At 38.4% G+C, this 19,879-nt stretch overlaps 2 protein-coding genes across 4 annotated transcripts in view; both read right to left on the bottom strand.

Annotated features, from left to right (window-relative positions):
• Window positions 1-19,879, bottom strand: part of GRIA3 (glutamate ionotropic receptor AMPA type subunit 3) — a 341,900-nt gene that overhangs the window by 8,957 nt on the left and 313,064 nt on the right. The window contains exons 13-14 of one of the 3 annotated variants that reach the window (XM_081115181.1): window positions 17,791-18,038; window positions 17,119-17,233 (exon numbers count right to left, since the gene is read on the bottom strand). In XM_081115181.1, coding sequence (XP_080971307.1) covers window positions 17,119-17,233; window positions 17,791-18,038 — 363 coding nt within the window. Of the gene's footprint in view, window positions 1-1,243; window positions 1,359-17,118; window positions 17,234-17,790; window positions 18,039-19,879 lie in introns of all 3 variants that reach the window. The other 2 variants (XM_081115180.1, XR_013997329.1) reach the window with 2 other exon arrangements.
• On the bottom strand, window positions 4,348-6,621 carry LOC308536133 (small ribosomal subunit protein eS27-like). The gene has a single exon (XM_081115182.1). The coding sequence runs from the start codon at window positions 4,737-4,739 to the stop codon at window positions 4,458-4,460; it is 282 nt and encodes a 93-aa protein (XP_080971308.1). The 5' UTR covers window positions 4,740-6,621; the 3' UTR covers window positions 4,348-4,457.

The following is a 19,879-nucleotide window of genomic DNA, read 5'->3' as shown; positions in this document are numbered from 1 at the left end:
ACTTGTTTACTTTACTAAAACTGCCAATTGGAATTGGATCACATGGTCAGGAAGGGGGTAAGTGAATGCTTCATGTCTAAACAACCTTCCAAATAGTCATTCTTCTAGGATGACTGACAGCTAGACAAGTGGTAACAATTTGTTACTTATGGAACAATGGATCATTTCTTTAAGGAAGCTGGTGAGGCTATCTTCAAATATGTTCCACAGTCCATTAGGAAATGAACCAATTTTTGGTAACCCTCCCTCTGCCATGAGACTTTTATATGTATGTGGCATTTGATGGGGGAAAAGTGTCCTTTGACATAACCCATGTAAGTTGTAGCAACAAGAACAGTTTCAAGTTCCATGTATTTAAGTTTCACAGAATTCCCTGTTGTAGGATGTAAAAAACCAGTAGCAAAATGGTTCACTGCACAGGGAAAATGAGTGGCATTTCATGAAATGAATTAACTGATACCACAATATTAGTTCAAAAAAAAGGAAAGGCAAAAATTGAAACTAAAAAAAAACTTTCTTAGGGGAACAAAGGGGGGCAGGAAGGAGGCAGGGAAGAGTGTTTCATGCTTATCAATGTGATGTTATCCTGACAATGTAAACCCTTAAGGATCATGCGACTGAATTTAAAAAAGTATTATGTACAGAGATTTAAATGACACCTTTGGAAGAGAGAAGTGTGACAGACTTAATGAGATTCGAGATCCAAATAGATGCTGAACTCAATATGACAGCAGCTGGGAGGAAGCTAATCATTCTGCTTACAGAGACCAGTCTTAGTGATTTATTTCTTTGACTGTTTTCAGATAGGATTGACATAATACATTAATAACCAAAGGTATTTACAACTACAAAGTCTCTGACACTGTAACAGGTTAAGACAAAGTACTGTCACAACTGTATCTTTTTTTTTTTTTTGGTTGTTATATTTTCTATTTGAACTTTGGAAATGTAAAATACAGTAAAACCCCCTTATAACACAGTTTCTTCTTTTATAGCTTTGGAAATGCAGTGGGCCAGATTGAATCCCCTAATTATAACAATAGCTCTCTAGAGTTAATGATTGATGTCACATGACAGGCCTCTGAGGCTGGTGTTTGCCTTATTCCTTTAACGCTGGTGTTATAAAGGGGTCCCACTGTGTCAGGGAGTGTGTCTTGGGAAGGAAAGCCTTTTTAGGGCAGAAAATAAACAGGGGTTCAAAATGTGATTGCTAATCAGTACAAAAAGACCTTCAGCGACTGACCTTACTCCCGGAGTCCTTGGCTCCACATTCCCCCTTATCGTACCACCATTTGTTTTTCAGCTTGTCTAAGATGCCTTGTTCACTGAGTTTCAATACTGCAAGGTTTACAGGCGTTCTTCACGTGGGAAATAACATAAATAACATTATATTATGTTATTTTATGTTATTCAAGCTTCAAACTACTTTAAAACTATAGAAAGCGATAAAGCAGGGGGCCCTGGCCACAGAGTAATTTTAGACACTACAGGCAACCTGAGCATTACCTTATAAAAAGTTAACACTACAGCAACGCTATATTTACCAGGGCCTGCCCATATCGCTTTGAGTAATCGGCACACACTGTTAAATAATGAGGATAGAAAAACAGGCACTCCTCAGATAGGCTGTGTGTGGTGAGGAGGGTCTCTCCTCAAGTGACAATCGTCGGCGGCAGCTTGCAGTAGTTTTGTGACGAGATGTATTAGGTTTGATCTAACCGGGTTTCTTGTTGTACTTCCAGACAGAAAGCAAGTTCTATGGAGGAGTGGGGAAGGTGACTGAGCTAGAATGGGCAGCATTTCCATATGTGAAAGGAGACAAAAGGATGAATCCGAACAGAAAAGAGAATAGATTCTTTGTGAATAACATGCCTTCTGATTGATTGTCCTTTATTACACAAATATGTTGCCCAGCCAAAAATGATCTTAGAAAGAACTGTATTCCATACATGTATTCACTCCACAAACTAAATTCTTATACACATCCTAATCTTAGTATTAAAAGTATAATGTGGACCTCTGTGTTTTGGATAAGAGGAATACTTTCAACAGTAGGAGAACTGGCCTATAGTTGTTTTTGAGTTACTGACTAGCTGTCTCTCTGAGATGCTCAATTCAGGTCACCAGAGAGTGAACCAAAATGTTTTAAACTAGATTATTAATACGCATGACCTAAAATGCAAACTGCCTGCCACTGTGGGTAGCACTGTAGAGGAACAGCTTAGTTAAGCTGTTCTGGGAAGATAAGACTTCCTTAACTGAGAGGCTAATATATCTTCAGGAGGCCAGGTCACTGCTACCTAGTCCTCCACACCTTAAAGCATAAGAACTACAGTTGGAGCCACTGGGCAAAATGTAGGAAACCCTACTGGTCCCATGATAAAGATTTTTTCTCTTAAGAAATTTCTTCAGCTATAAAATGGGAATAATGACCATTACCCTGGTGTCTTTCTAGAGCTAATGAATTTTAAATACAGTATCTCTAATAACTTTGGATAATTAATACATTATATATAGAACATGGCATAGTTTTATTACAAGGCAATAAACTACTGGGTGTTCAGACTCATGTGAACAATATTGCCAATACCAGTGCATATTAGTTTGAATGCCATGGATTTACAAGGAGGAAAGCAGACACATTTATACACACTTATGTAACTATGAACATGATAGAAATTTTCCTAGCTTATTTTGGATAAGTTGGACTTCCTATAGTCACAGAGATCTGGTCTCTATCAGACCAAGTCCTCAAAGCTCATTTCCTTTCTTCCCCACTTTGCTGTTGAGAGCAGAGGGAGCATCTCAACCTGAGATATTCTGAGAAATGTATCATCATTTAAAATAATATGTAATTTCAGAGTACTTGAGATTTGAAAAACTAAAAACTTTTAGTGTCAGGGAGGTGACACTTTCTCAGTTAGTGCAGGGCTTGGAAGCCAGAATATCTGCATTTAGTATCTTACCAGGAATTTGAGGTCCTTTTATACTTTAAACAAGTTCCTTCAATCAGTGCTTACAGTCTTAGGCTTTTCAAATGCCAACAGAGATGCTTAGAATGCAAAGAAACACAATATACTCAAAACTTTGAGCCTCTTTAAGATATTATTGGCAGTGAAAGTTAAGTCTTAAGACTTTTAAAGGACAGACAGACCATCTCTTGCCCTGCCATAAGTGTTGGAATTGCCTTCTCCCCTAATCCTCACTGTGTGGCTCTCTTCTCTCCTTTTCCCTATTACTTTTTGTTTTATCACTACCACCTCTCCCCAGTGCTCTATGCCTTAAGCTAGGTGCTGGCACCTAGGCTTAGGATTCTGGCAGTTAGCTCAGATCGCAGGGGAGATGCATATGGGTGACCAATTCCATCAGGACCAAAAAGTACAAAACATTTCCTTTTTCCTTTCTGTATTACCTCTTTTCTTATTACAAAGGGCCCAGATTACTCAGACTGCTTCTCTAAGCCCTTACCAGTCCCTGACCTCCCTCCAGATCAGTGGTTCTCAACCTTCCTAATGCTGCGACCCTTTAATACAGTTCCTCATGTTTGGTGACCCCCAAGCATAAAATTATTTTTGTTGCTACTTCATAACTGTAATGTTGCTACTGTTATGAATCATAATGTAAATATCTGATATGCAGGATGTATTTAGGTGACCCCTGTGAAAGGGTCGTTTGACCCCCAAAGGGGTTGCGACCCACAGGTTGAGAACCACTGCTCCAGATACTATGTTCTTCAAATTCATTCAATTTCTTCAGTACAGCTAGTTTCACTAGGTCTCAGGAACAGAGAAGTCTGATCTCTATTTAGACTCACTCATGTTAAGATCCAAATAGAGACCTCTCCTTAGAGATTCTGGTTTTGTTTGTTTGTGTGTTTTTTTAATATATTTTATTGATTTTTTTACAGAGAGGAAGGGAAAGGGATAGAGAGTTAGAAACATCAATGAGAGAGAAACATCGATCAGCTGCCTCTTGCACACTCCCTCCTGGGGATGTGCCCGCAACCAAGGTACATGCCCTTGACTGGAATTGAACCTGGGACCCTTCAGTCTGCAGGCCGACAGCTCTATCCACTGAGCCAAACCGGTTAGGGCGAGATTCTGGGTTTTAAAGAAGTTTGTCAGCCTTAAATGAAGTAGGCTGATAAAAGTGAGACATATTAGTTTAAAGTAGTGGTTCTCGAAGTGTGGTCCAGGAACCCCTGAAGGATCCCTGAAACCTTTTCATCAAAGGGTCAGCGAGGTCAAAACTATTTTTATAATACTAAGGCACCCTTGCCCTTCTCACTCTTTTTTCCCCATAATCAAAACTTTATTGAAAAATTGACACCAAAATAGATCACTGTTGTATACTTCCAAAATTAAATGTAATTACATTATCCTGGTAGATTAACTAGAATTACTAAACTGATAAGGCTTTTTGTGATATAATCCAATTTCAGGAAGCTGTGTGGATCATTAGTGTTGCTTTCTTCTAAATGAACACCCTTCGGTGAGTCTAGCCTTTCCTCCTGTCGGCTGGCACAGCACTGTTGAACAAACTATGCAAAGAACCACCGTCTGAGCGCGGCTGAAAACCGTGGTGATCTTGTAACAACCTGGACATTTTACATCCATAAAATAAGAATTTGGACTTTGAACTAGCCGTTTCTTTTTATGTTTTTTCTTTTCCTCTTCCAAGGACGCGTGTAGTAAATCTCTAGCCAAAAGCATGTTGATCCTCTGGCAGGCGCAGCCCATCCCGATCTCCCGCCCTTCTCACTGTCACTCTTATTCTTTAACGATGTACAGTGGAGTTCCCTGGAGGCTACATGACATGTGCTATCACAACAGATTGAATAAAGCAGGAGAAATGAGAATCCTATTCTCTTATATTTAGCCAGACATTAACAAGAGTTGCAAGAATATAGGACAATACCACTCCTTGATAATTTATTTTTGTTTTGGAAAAATATAGTTATTTTTCATAAAGTACATTATGTTAACATAGATTTATTATTTTAAAACTGAATCAATGAATATATTCATTTAAAATTATTCAATTTTAATTTTTGATATGCTAAATATTAATAGATATAACACACATAAACAGAATTTTGGGGAGTTCCTATAATTTCTAAGTGTGTAATAGGATCCTGGGACAAAAAATTTTGAGAAGCACTGTTTTTGGAGGAAAGAAGACTTTTCCTGGGCCAGGCCTATTCTGGGCTGCCATCATGCACTCTTGCCAAAACCTAGGCTTAGTATGTAGGCAATTTAGCATCCTACTTCTGATAAATGGCATATCTCTGCCTTAGGCCATCCAGTGGTTTCCACAGAATGGCTGGTAATTCCTCTCCACTCCCACGGCCTCCACAGTTACATTGGAGGTTACCTTAGAGAGCAATGGTTCTCCATTTGGGGTCATTTTGTCCTCCAGGGGATATTTGGCAAAGTCTGGAGTCATTTTTCATTGTCACAACTGGGTCGGGAGGGGGATACTATGGGCATTTAGAGGGTAGAGGCCAAAAATGATGCTAACCACTTTATTGTATACTGGACAGCCCCTCACAACAGAGCTCCAAATGTCAATTGTGCTGAAGTTGAGGAACCCTGCCTTACAGCATCCAGACCTCATTTGATGTTCCAGGACTTTAGATAAATCTGACAAATGATATACTCTAGAAGTTTAGTCTTTGATTGGAAAAAAAAATCACAGGGCTTATGAATTCTGGCAGGGAGCCAATGTGCATTTGGGAGCTTCCAAATAAAAATGAAGGAGAAAAACAAACATTTCAAGCAGCAGCACAGTCAAGGAGCATAAAGCTGTAATCAGAAATCACAGATAATACCACTTAACAAGGTTAGGATAGCTGCCAAGAAAAGAAGGTACTGTAAAGGCCAAATCTCCTAGAACAGTATGTCTCTGTGGGGTGGAATACATTCCCAAGATGGCAGAGAAAAACTGCCATAATTTTCTCTATTACTGTACCTCACTGGATGTACTGCCTAGCCCAACGAAAATCAACCAAATCTATTGACACCTTCCCCCAGCACACACACATGCACATAATTTGATATTTTAAAGGATGTGGAATTAGGTGGGCATTCGGTCATTTTAAATGTCACTTTCTTCATGAAGCCATTTTAACTCTCCACCCCAATATTTTCTCTTTCCTCTTTCATCTCCTACCTTGCTTGTTATTTATGCCCATGTCTTGTAACTCCCACTACACTTTTTACTTCTCAAGAGCAGGAACCATGGCTTATGTATTTTTATCCCCACTTAGAATAACAGTTCTCTCCATAAATATTTATTGAATAGATAACTCTCTTTTAGCATTTTGTTTTTCAGCTTAGTACTTCACATAATTATTATAATAACTATTATTATTGGTCAAGCTTAATGATCACTCTAAGAAGGTAGATTTATGGTCTCTACAAGTAAAGGGATTGAACTATAGATCGGTTAAGCAATCTGCTCAAGCCTGCACAGCAATTACAGGTCAGGCCAGAAGGCAAACTAATATACTGCCAGCTCTGTACTATGCATTCTACAAAGGAACACACATAATGGTAGCAGTCCTCCTTATTTTTGTTCTTTGGGGTTGGATGTTCACAGTGAATTTTTTCTTTAGGGACCGCCGTACTCCAAATAACTATCAACCTAGCAAGGGCATATCTTGCAGCTGGGGCCTGTCACTGTGGTGTAGCAATATGTCTCCAGGGTAATATTTCAGAGCAATTACTGTAGGCCCTTAACTGGTACCTAAGAGAATTACAAGTCAGAAATATTTATTATACTCATCTCAATAGAGAACAGAAAGAATTACACAAAGTAGGTCAGATTCCTTTCATGGAAATTAGTGAGGCATTCTTTCCTTTGAAGGGCTTGCTATGAACTTTTTGCTGAGGAGAGACCTCCTAAGACAAGGGCATGGGTGGCAGGCTTAGGGAGAGAATAGGAGAGCTTTGTGATGCAATTTTCGGGGGTCTGGGACTGCCTCCCCATCCAGAAATATTTTCACCTGAAATTCTCCCATTAGAATTGCACACCTTTAAGTCAGAGCAACATTTCTTGTTAAAATACACAGCTTCCCGATAAATGGGAAATGAAACAAACTCCAAATCTTTGTTCCATATTCTTTAAAAATATTTTGGTGAGAGTGTAAAGTTCTTCTAAGAATAAAATGATTTACTGCACTTAAGTCATAAAAATGTATGTGGATTGTTGATCACATGGAGAGGGTAAGAGTAAATGTGAATAAGAGAGTCATTTATAAGTATGGGAAGGTAGTGCTGACCTGTGGTAGGATAACGATTCTTTAGTGTGGGGAACAGTCATGGAATAATGTCAATTTAAAAAATAGGGGTAGTAATATAATTCATAATGCCTTGAAAATGAGTTCTATTTTTAAAGAAAACATAACTGGCTGATAAAAATTTCTGCTTATCTCTCCCATCCACACCTGGCAATAACTCAGCTACAAAGGACTGTATTCACTAAGCCAAGGTATCAACCCCAGGTGGCAGTTGTTTAGGTTCCCAGCTCACTCCTTGGTTGTACCAACCAGCCATTTAAAAGTTCAATGTTATCTTATTGATGGCCAACATTACAAATGATGATACGGCCATTTTTTTCCCCCTGTGAAAGTAGAAACTGTTTATTCTTTAAAAGTAACTAAAAATTTTGATATATGTGTTTCAAAAGCACTGTCCAAATTTTTTCAATTTTAATTTTAGGGTATACTTAAAATAGGTAGTTGGAACCATGTTGGATTCTTTCTTATCAACATGAAATGTGGTGAGAGTGGTGTGACGGTGCTGAGTTTCCTGATAGCGGCAAAGAAGAAAAAATAGCCTTGTGAATTAACAAGCAAGTTGATTTCTCTAAATGGTGATCCTGGAAGGTCTGAGATAAGAATTTGTACTATAAATATGGCTCTAGGCCTGAAAAATATAGGAACCCAGGGTGTAATATGATTCATTCACCCAGGAGACTATGGGATATATTCTGTTCTGAATGGCTTCACTTAGTAGGGACACCTAAAGAGCAAATGTCTGTTTAATTAATAATGCCAGAAGATCTTCAATAAAGCCCTTAGGAGGCGTACATATATGTGTAAATATGTAGGTTATGGGGAAAGACAAAGAGGTCAGAGAGAAGTAAAAGAAATATGTGCGAGGATGGTGTATTTGCATAGTTAATTAGAAACCTGCTCTAACAACACAATATCTGGATAATGAATATAGAAACTTATCACAACCTAAGCTGGAAGCTCACCCTATGCCTCATTCAAACCTCATTCCTGATTACTAACATTTGCTTCTTGGTATGTACTTGGTAGTGATTTTTTTGAACAATTTATTAGAATATCTTTGGCCCAGTGGAGGGAGGACAGCCATATCTCTCTCAATCTCTCTCTCTCTCTCTCTCTCTCTCTCTCTCTCTCTCTCTCTCCCCCTCTCTCTCTCTCCTGAAGACATTTCAGGTTTTAATGGTGACAAGTCACCTTTTCTAATAGCTCACTTGATTTTCTAGCCTTTTCTGGAGAACTCATAGAATCACTCAGGAAATCACAGGCATGTATAGTAAGACCTCACTTAAAATGTTATTGATGGGTTCTGTGACTTTAAGTGAAATGATATATAACAAAATCAATATTACCAAAGGCTAATTGATATAAACAAGAGTTGTTTCTATGCCATCTCATTGTTATAATGAAACAATGTTGAATGAAATGATGTTATTTGAGGACCAGCTGTATAGTTAGGCAGCTGCACACATCACTGCTCAGGTAGGTCTTGATTTACTAGGCTGAAGCCCATTGAAGGCCAAGCAAGAGAAGAATCTTTGCTGTATGAGAAAATTTATTCTAAGGTCTTTTATATTCTTTTCTCTAGGTTACCTTGGGATATGTGTAGTGAAAGAATTTACCTCTCCATATAGTAGCTGTTGGAGGCTGTGGCATTTCAAAATAGGCCCTAGACCAGCCGCGGGCAAACTACGGCCCGCGGGCCGGATCCGGCCCTTCGGCTGTTCTATCCGGCCCGCATAGCCGAAAGAGCGGAGGGTTCTCTTGCTCTCCCCTCTGCTCCTTCATCAGCAGCAGTGTTAACATGGCAACATCGGGAAACACGGCCGCAGCTCCTTCTTCTGAGTCCAGTTTAAGAACCCATTGTGGCCCTCGAGTCAAAAAATTTGCCCACCCCTGCGGCCTAGACTATACTAGTGTCTGGAGCCCTTTTAAAATATCTCTACCCATTTCTTTGCACAGGGGTTTCTGGGTGCAAGATTCTAAGAGAATGAGGGTTTTAATTATTTCAATCCTTCTACCCTTAGAGAAAGCCCAAGTTTTCTTTACAATAGAGAGCATGCTCATATGACTGTTGGCATTACTGGACTCTGGCCACTCAGATGACCCTCATTTCACAGGGGAAGCTACAATGATTTGCAGAGCTATGCAGTGCTTAGCTGCTAGAAGCTCCCTCTGAGAGAGTATTTATATCTATGTAGTTCACAAATGTAGCTCAAACCTATTTAATTCCTTGCTAATGAGATCATAATTTAATATAAGTGCAAAGAGCAAATTCAATAATGCATGCATGTAACATTAGGAGTTGAAAGCTGTGAATCATTTTACTAAGGGGCTTAAGAATGCTGGTGATTAAAACCTATTGATGAGCATCTATGCTAGAGTAGCAGCCCCAAAGCCACTTGTAGATATGTGGGTAAAACCCACATTTCCAAATGATAACCTCTCAAATTCAAAGTAATAGACCCTTTGATTCTACAAGTTGTGAATTTCACTGATGGATTTCTGCCAAACTGGGCGTTTGTCCAACCTCTCCCTCTAGAACAGGAATCCAAAATAATTATTGGTTATGGACATAACCCAATTTGTCTGAGAGGACTTCTTATTCAATTTGTTCCTGACAGAGAGAAGGAGCTCAGGGAAGATGCTAAGCTCTCAAAGAAGGCAGTTTTGGTTAAAATGTGACTGCAGGTACTTTCCCAAGTTCATAATTGATATGATTTTCTTGATAACTTGTTTTTAAATTCCATTAAAATTAAAACGATAGAATTTGGTTGAGTTTTATTATAAGTGTGTTTTATTTAGATATCCCAATGACCCTGAGAAAGAGGCATAGACATCTAGTTCATTCCCCTGAGTCTAGCCAAATTTTTATTGAGAGTTTAATATGATGGGTGCCAACATTCTCTTTTTCCTCAAAAGCTTTCCCTTGACCATAACCCATAGAAGAATAATCAGTTCAGCTTACACCCCAAAAGATAGAAACAAATGGAGTCAAATATAAGAACTGAAAGTTGGTTGCCATGTCAGGGCACATACTGCCCTCCTCTAGCGAGCATTTTGGCATTCATTTATTTGCATTTTCAGTAGTGAAGCTAGACAGAACACACCAGCAGAGTCAGTCTCTCTCTCTCTCTCTCTCTCTCTCTCTCTCTCTCTCTCTCTCTCTCATTCAACCTCTTTCTATTTTTAAAAAGTGAAAAGTATGCTATTGCCTTATGTCTATATTTTGAGAAACATCTTCTTCAAGGCAAGATGAAATTAAGCTTTAAGATGAATCTAGACTTGGACCACACTTTTGCCACTTCTGACCAATAGGGATTTGCCTCATGTGCCAAGGGCCAAATGCTATACCGCTCTCTAGAAAGTCAAAAGAGAATGGATTTCAATTGTTCTCAGTATGAAATCTGCCCCACCCTGTTCCACCAACCTCTGTTCCCACCCTTGTTGAATGCATTTATTTGTTTCAAATCTTTCATGTTTCTTTTCCATGGGCTGTCCTACTTTTCAGAGAGTGTGGTTCTGTAACCTCCTCTCCAGATGAACGGAAACCAATTGATTTGGTCTTAGAGGGGCAGAAAAGGCATAGACATACATCATTTCACTATGCCATTGCAACAGTGTCTTTCCTTTCGGAAATTATATAACAGCATTCTTACCTTCAGGCTTTTTACTCCTGCTCCTCTTTCTGTAGCTCTGGTGTTGGACACTTGGTCATTATTTTTCAATAAGAAACACATTCAAGTTATCAGGATAACACCAAAGGCAAATAATCATATCTTAATCATAGAAATCATGTTAAGGCCACACAGTCAATTTAAAAATTAAAACATCAGTAGAATGGTTAATTTAACAAAAATGTTTTCTTTTTGGATTACAATTATTTTCCGGTGGTAGAATTTATTCTTTAACACCATCTTGCAAACTCAATGGTTTTGGCAGTCACTGGACTGGTTCAGTTCTTAAGGCAAAGAGGTCCCTTGCTTGAAGCAGTCACTTGAGAGAAAAAGTGAGGATTTGCTCTTGGGAGAAAGACCTGAGTAAGTTCAAGGAGCAAATTTAGTCACTACCAGAAAATAAAATTGTCAGGTTCTTCATACTTCCAGGAGGCAGCACCAGCACAGAGACATGCAAATCAATGAAGAGCATAGTATACTCACCCTACTCTTTGATTCCAAACCAGTCTTGATGATTCACGGAAACTTCTTTCAAGAAGGAACTTCTTCCAAGAAGGAAATGCCATCAATCTGTAATGATTCTTGCCTACACACATAACAGTGTCAGTAAAGAGTCATTGGGATCCATCTTAACCCTGGGTATCCAAAATGTCTACCTTTGGGCATGGCTCCTGCCAATAAAAAGTCCATCTTGTTGCAGGTAAAAGGCAGATGCAGATTCACATCCATTATTCAAGGCCCCAAAATGTCAAAGACTTCTGGGTATGGAAGAGAAGTGGTTAAGAAATGGTGGCATAGGAGAGGAGAATTGAGGACATACATGGAAGAAGAAATACACACAAAACTGAGGATATCATTTATGCATATGGGCAACACAGTATCACCTCAGTCATCTATGTATCACTGAATAGGAAGCCGAAGGCATTTGGAAATGGACTGTCTTAAAAGTATAACTTTTCCCTATCTTTGAGTAGAAGACTCGCTAAGCAAATGTATGGGATTAAAAAAAAAAGATTGCTATTGATAGGGAGGAGAATCATGTTTGAATTTCTTAAGAGAACAAACTGTTTTTAGGTACTTTGAGAGCACCAGTACAAAAGGAAACAATTTCAAATGCAGGTCATGTTTTGAATTTATTAAAACAAGTTCCCTAAGTTCTTTCCTAGCATTACATTAGCTAGTATAATCTAGTCCCTATATATATTTGAAGATAATAAAACTGCATTTCTCTATCAATATTCTACAAATCATAATGATCATCAAATGATTTAGTTAATTAATGGAAGCTTAACTGCATATTCCAGCCTCATCCCTTACTTTCCTATATGCCTTACAAGTTAATGCACCTGTGGTACAATTCTTATTGAAGTCAAGTGGTTCAGAATGGCCCCACTTAAACATTCTGTTCCAATGTCCCCCAAAGCACATAAAGTGTGATGATTTTCAGCTTAGAAAATATGGACACTGGGAGCCTATTTAAATCCCTGGATAGAACTAAAGCCAGGGCAATTCTAGGGTGAGGTGGGATAAGGTTTATAATGCCTTGTCACCCCAGTCACAAAAAGCTTGTTTCACTGACCTGACCCCCTCTAGTAAAGTAGGACTACACCGGAAAGCTAATCTGATACACTTTACCCAAGATTAAGAGAATGAAATATGGTGGTGCTTCTTTCAGAAGTACTTGAAAGTTTGAGATGACGGGCAGCTATAGAGGGAGGCTGATATGTTTATGAGGTAATTCAGCAGCTAAATCCCCATTCTGCTGTGATTTACAGTGACAGACTTACATTGGCTGTGTCACAAACCCCCAGTGAACTGGGTTTAGCACTGAAATAACCTACTGGCTCTTTTTTTTTTTTTTTTTTTACCACAGTTTTTTTTTTTTATATATATATTTTATCGATTTTTTACAGAGAGGAAGGGAGAGAGATAGAGAGTTAGAAACATCGATGAGAGAGAATCATCGATCAGCTGCCTCCTGCACATCTCCTACTGGGGATATGCCCGCAACCCAGGTACATGCCCTTGACCGGAATCGAACCTGGGACCTCTCAGTCCGCAGGCCGACTCTCTATCCACTGAGCCAAACCAGTTTCGGCCCTACTGGCTCTTTTAAAAAATATATTTTTATTGATTTTAGAGAGGGAGAGAGAGATAGAAACATCAGTGAGAGAGAATCATTGATGGGCTGCCTCCTACCCACCCCCTACTGGGGATTGAGCCCACAACCTGGGCATGTGCCCTTGATAAGAATTGAACTCAGGACCCTTTAGTCTGTAGGCTGAGCCAAACCTGGTAGAGCAACCTTCTGGCTCTTAATCACCACATTTGCATGCACATTGTAATAAAGCACTAACACAAAAGGTTGATTTGCAGGTTAAAACCCCCCAAACCACAGCTCTAATTCCATGATCCTTGCCTGCATTTAAAGTCCATCAAGGAAGGATCAATTCTGATTTGTTTAGTCTCTATTAACTCAAGTTCAGAAAAATGATAAAACTAAGAAGTATTTTAGTTCTAGCCTGTAGGTCTGGTTCAGAGGCTACTTTAGTGACTGGCTTTGAATTAATTCCTTCTATTCATAAAATAAATTAAAGTAAAATAAATATCTACTTCATTAGTTTAAGCATGTGCATATTTAAAACAGCCTGAATAGTTGTTGGTTCCTTCCATAGAATTGTGACTTTTTGAGAATAGGCTTAGGATGTGTAATGTCTCATGCCAGGGGGAAAAAGACAACAATTTACCATAATTGCCCATTTATCATTACTTAAAGGTTGCAGGAGACAGACAAAGAGATCAGTAGTGTAGGTTTTTCTCCCTCTCCTGGTTTCAGAGATAATAGGTGTGGAAGTGTTTTTTAACAAGTAAAAGCACTCATAAATGTCAGGCTTTGTGATTGCTGTCATTTTTAGTAATCAGTATGAGGTCTATAATGGCTTCAATATGCCATTTGCATTGTAACCAAGGTAGTTGAGAATGAACCTGATTTTTATGGAAATATGTCACATGCAGACAGATTGACATTGCTCATTGGATGGTTAGATGTGATAAATTGCTATCTGCAATATTATCACAGGAGGTGACCCTGAAAGTCTGAAGAGATTTGTAATAGCATTAGCTGTGTGACCTTCTCAAAGTCACCACCATCTCTGGGTCTCACTTTCTCTATTAGATGATATATTCAGCAGTCAATTGTCATGTTAACTGGGGATGGGATACAATAAAGAACTGTAATTCTCAAGCCATTTTACTAATACATTTAAACCTTACTGATTTGGACTAACAGAGGAGGGGTTGTCTGAATTAAAAAGTCATGAATTACAAAATCTGTTTGAAGAATGGCAATTTTACTACTTTAAGTCTATTTTGTAATTCAAACTCACTATAAAACATTGCTTTGTGGAGGTCTTTGTGAGCACTACTTTAGCAGATATATTTGTAATGAATATAATTATATCTAATAGATGCTTCCAACATTTGAAAAAGGTTTGTTCTCTTAAACAAAAATTCAACTGACAATCTAGTCCCAACTCTCATTTGCTTAACAAATCTCTCTTGGCTGCATCCCTGATAATATGAAGTTAGATTATAGACTGGTCCCTGTCCAGTTTATCACAGATTATATATTAGAGGGCTCCAAATTAATGAGGTTTCACTGCCTTTTCTACTTTCTTCTCCATTGATTTGTTTTTGGCATCACCACTAAATAGTGGTAAAAGAGAGTCAAGTTCATCTCTTGCCCCTTCTCTCACTCATTTTCAGAAAACAGCAGGTAGCAAGAAGGAAGAAGATAAAGGCAAGCTCCTTGGTAATCCAGAAATAGAATAAGCAATCATTGGATATGCAGCACTGATCATACTATTATCCATAGTTGAGAAAACGGTTGACTTATTTCAAAAGATTGGCTGGAACAATGACTGAAAAAAGTGATTTGAAGCATACCTGGCAGGTAGCACTATCATCAAAGAAGTTGAAAACATTTAAGATCTACTGAAATATTTTTCTATTTGCATATAAAAGCCATATAATCTGGAAATTATGGGTCGGCGATTAAGTTACTTGATAACTTTGCATCAGTATCAGCTGAGAAAAGAAAGTTGATTGTTGGTTGTAATTAGTAAATAGCTGGTCTAAAGTTTTATGGGTCTTCATGATACCAAAACATCTGGGTAAAAAGTGAAAATTCAACTAAATGTGTGTAGATTTTTTATGTAACATCAAACATTTGGTTATTTGAAAACTTCTGGGCAGTTGGCATCATGTGGACGTTTTAGAGTCATCTTGAAACAGTCCATAGCTCCTTTTAACCATGCTGAGATGAATTCCTCAGAGTAATGTATCCAATCCAGCTCAATTTTCATTCCACAACTAATTTCAATGATATAATTGGGTTCTCTGTGTCCTGCTATTAACATGAGAAGAAGACCATGAAGAAGGTTCTAAATACTATAGGCATCAGGCTAGCCATTCCAAAACTCAAATAGGCCAAAAGTTTGGCTAAACTGTCAATGTCATTAGTTCACATAGGTGGGAAAGGAAGTTACTGCTTTTTGACACATAGTAAAAACTTGATTAATTGGCATCCATAAGGAATGGATGGAATTTTCAATACTCATTTTGTTTCATTCTTGGTTAATAACATTTTCCCCCTCAAAATGCTTGTATCCACTTTCTTTCCTCAGGGAAGAAGCCTCTAATATTTGAGGGTCAATCCAGATGGAGAGAAGATATAGGAGACAGAGCTGAATGTGATCTAACCACAGGTAATTGCTTGGCAAGTGATTAAAAAGTCAATTCCTTTCAGTCTTCTCTTTTAGTACTATTGCTGCTTTCTCATCATTGTGGATTACTGGGGGGTGCTCAATTTAGTTAATTGGGGTACTGGTTAGGTGAGTTCTGGTTAATCAAGGTTTTATAATAAAAGACCTCGCCAATGCCTGGTAAGATTATGTGCTGAAGAAAGTTATTCTTAAATTTATTTCTTTGAACATACTCTGTATTAGTGTTTCTAAACCCATATTATTCTGCAGACTGGTAAACTAACTTTTCTGTCAGGATGCTGAAGAATGGAGAGGGAAAGAGAGGAACAGAGGTGTAACCATTGTCTTTGAAGGAGAAAAGTTTTGTCTTGCCTATCTGATGATCTGTGGTTGGGAAACACTGTTCTTCACCTTAAGATGCCCATGAATTCTTGGTTGTATAAAAGTCGATCTTACATGTTTCGATATAATTCTCATTCCCTTTGGGCCATGGAGAATTCTGTTTTCAGTTCCTCTCCTGTACTTACCCAATCTGTCCTTCCATCATTTGGTAACTTGGCTTCTGAGCTTGCTTCCATTTCTTGTTGCTTGGAGGAAGAGCATTAAGGAGTCAAAGGAATGCCAAGTAAGATGTGTTTTCTCATAATGGTAGCCTGGATAACAATTTGACCTACCTGAACCAAGAACATGGCTAAGGAAGCCAAATCAGGAATTTATACACAAAGAGTACACAGTTAGGCGACGCACTTGTTTAAATATACAAAATGTCTTTTCAAAGTCTATATATGAGGTGGCCTATTGAAGAAAGACCCCATCTAACTTGAAACCGAGCTTATTTTTGGCTTTCAAGTTAAGTGGGGCCAGCTTAAATAGGCCATCACATATAGAAAAAAACATCTCATCACTCAAACACATAATTGAAGAAGCCAACTCTAATCAACCAACCAACATCTGTGAGCAACATCATGCCTTAAGCGGAAAAAAGAGGCTGTAACCTGACTTTTTAGTAGATGGGTTTGATTTCTCACACCACTCAGCTGAGGCAGGCGGGGGACAGTCTTAAGGAAAGCCTTGGGCTATTGAAAGCCTAAGGCAGTGAAACCCACACCATAGCCTTCATAAGGCAACCAGTCCAGTGTGTGATGGGAAGGAAGGGGTGTGGATAGGGAGCCTCTGTCTGGGAGTTTAAGAAGGGACCCAAGTTAGATCAAAAATGCAGGCAGCGCCCTGAAGTCTTTCTGGTTCCCAAAGCTGCCAGGCAGGGGAATAACCTGGTCATTTCAATTTATGTGTGAGTCTTGTGCTCTCTCCTCAATAATAAGATAACAGTCTTGCCGATTACTCGTCACTAAGGGTACCCGGTTGTGGTGACATTGAGGCTGACCTTGGAGTCACCGCCCCCGCTGCCGCACTCTCCTTTGTCGTACCACCATTTGTTTTTCAATTTGTCCAAGAGGCCTTGCTCATTCAGTTTTAATACTGCCAGGTTAACAGCATTTCTTGAAACGATAAAACATAACTTGTAAGAAAATGCACAAATGCTTAGGAAATCGTTAACGTATAAAAAGGAGCACAAGAGGACAAATTGGCTAAATTTCACAGAACGTGGAGCTATAAAAATGTCTGTACAGCAAATACAGGGTTAAATATTGGAAGGTGGCATGGAGGATAACATTTGCTCAAAACTGAAGTGTGCGGGATGGGGAAATTGTCTTTGAGAAAAAAAGTAACAAGAACACCACATCCATGCAATTAACATTCGTCACATATGGCACCATAACTTGGCTTTTACCATTTAAATTGAAAAAGCCGTTGAACTGTAAAATTAAAACAGCAACAGTCAGAGAGGACAACACAGAGAGAGAACATTAAAAAAAATGGATGCATTAAATAGATGAAACCATAATTTACCGTCTTATTTAACTCCATGGAATATTGTAGATTTTAAACTTTTAAAAGTTACCTCAAAATCCACAAGAAAGAAAACGACAACAAAATGCATCAGGGTAGGTGGAATACTATAACAACACGGATATTGTTATATTATTCCACCCACCTTAATGCTGAGCCTTTAGGGGTTGCCACACCATAGCCTTTGGAATCCAGATTTCCACCAACTTTCATCGTATCACATGGTTTTCTCTGCTCAATGTACTCATTCATGGTTGACTCCAGCAGGAAGGCGAACTTTCCCTTGGACTTCCGCACTCGGGCCACGCCGTCTGCTGTTGTTTTGGTAAACACAGATGGCTCTGCTGATTTCATGTAAGACCACATTTTCTCATAAACAGCAATTTTGGACCTCTGCAACAGAGATAAAACCTCTTAGAGCTACTAGATATTAAAACTGGAAGAGGCTTCAGTGCATTTGAAAAAATTGTTTTTAAACATTTTTTATTGCAATCCATAGTAAGCAAAGCATATTACACTGCAACCCTGTAGATATATTCATATATATGTAAACATGGTTCCAAAATAGAGTTCTTAAACCACACTCATCCTTGCTTTGTGTGATGCTCTCTGATATTTTCTATTCTATCCTAATTCACTTAAAAATGCTGATCAGGACCCACTAAATTGATTTCATGGCTCCACAAATGGGTTGCATTCTAGTTTGAAAACACTTTCTTAGTTCAATCTTCATCTCAATGCAGAAATCTCCCCAACAATATCCTGTTGTGTGATTATCCTTTACCTGCCTGAAAAAAAGGCCATTGAAAGGCAGTGTACAACCATTTAGTCAACCCACTCCAGCACAGAATATTAATTATATATTAATTATTATAATAAATCACTTTCTTATTCTGAACTGAAATTTGGTTCTCTATAACTCTCACCCTTTAGCACTACCCGCTAGAGCTATACAAAGCTGTTCTGTTCCTTCTTCTATGGATGTTTCTTCAAATATTGCAAGGCTGTTACTATGCCCCCTTCTCATCTCTTCATCAGGCTAGCTCTACCTACATCTACTACTATTTACAGAACCCTCACAATTTTGGTCTTTCTTCCATAGACACATTCTAGTTAGCAATCTCTTAAATTGGAGTTTCTAGAAATAAACATGACATTTCAGAAATATGAGAAAGACAGGATAAAATTTAAAACTGATTTTGTCACTAGAGCATTATTTTCTATCAATGCTTCCTGAGTTTGCATTAACATATTTAATCTTTCATCTATTCTTTCACAATTTTAAAGTACTCTACTGGAGGTGTGAAGAATATAACCCAGTGAATGTAGTCCCTCTGTCAACTCAGGTTGAGGTCAAATTAAAACTGTTAATTTTTTCTACCAAGTCAAGTTTCCCTCATCTTTACCCATTTGAAATTTGAATTTAATTATATTAAATTTCATCTCTATTTTGGTGGTCCTTAAACATGTGCTAAATGCTTATAGCTGTATGCTAGATATTCTGGAGAATATAAAGGAAGCATGGTCTCAATGACTCCACGACTTCCAAGTCAGTTGAGATTTAGGTCCTTGGGAGTGAAAACCCTAGAGAAAGAGTCTAAAGTCATATTTGATCAGAGGTAAGATAACATGATAGAAATTATAAACATATGTCATGTTTTCAGTTGTCCTTTTATGGAGTTTCTTTGATCCCACTTCAGCTTTTTTGATTGTTTATTTAGTTGCTTTTTTCTGGACTTTGGCAAGCTACATTGCATCTTTTTTGAGACCTGCTTAGACCTGCTGAAATAATTTCAGAGGGCTGGAATTCCTGGAGCTATCACCATGGAAACTACGCATTGTGTTTATGGCAATCAAATCCTCACTGAGGCCTTCACTGAGTCACTGAAATGATTCACTGAGGCTGGAACATGAGGAACAGAAAAAAAGCCAATATGGCTGAAGCCAAGTGAACAAGAGAGTTTGGTAGGAAATGAGCTTAGGAGAATAATCAGAGGTCAGATCTAGTAGGGCCCTGTAGGTCACGGTAAAAAGCTTGGATTTATTCTACATATGATAAGAAGCTAATGGAGGATTTGAGGTGGGATGGGATAAGATCTGAATTAAAATTTTAAAGGATTACTCTAGTTATTATATGGAGAACCAACTAAGGTGGGCCAGAGTAGAAACAAGGAGATTGGTTAGGTGACTCTTCTCATAGTTCAGGGGAGAGATGTTTGTGGCATGGACTAGGC

The sequence above is a fragment of the Myotis nattereri genome (genome assembly GCF_964212035.1).
Source record: "Myotis nattereri genome assembly, chromosome: X".
NCBI classification, from domain to species: Eukaryota; Metazoa; Chordata; class Mammalia; order Chiroptera; family Vespertilionidae; genus Myotis; species Myotis nattereri.
This window is presented reverse-complemented; position numbering and strand designations above follow the sequence as displayed.

Bases quoted from the DNA above. Each gene is read 5' to 3' on its own strand.
- LOC308536133 (XM_081115182.1), bottom strand. From the start codon at position 4,739: ATGGGCTGCGCCTGCCAGAGGATCAACATGCTTTTGGCTAGAGATTTA.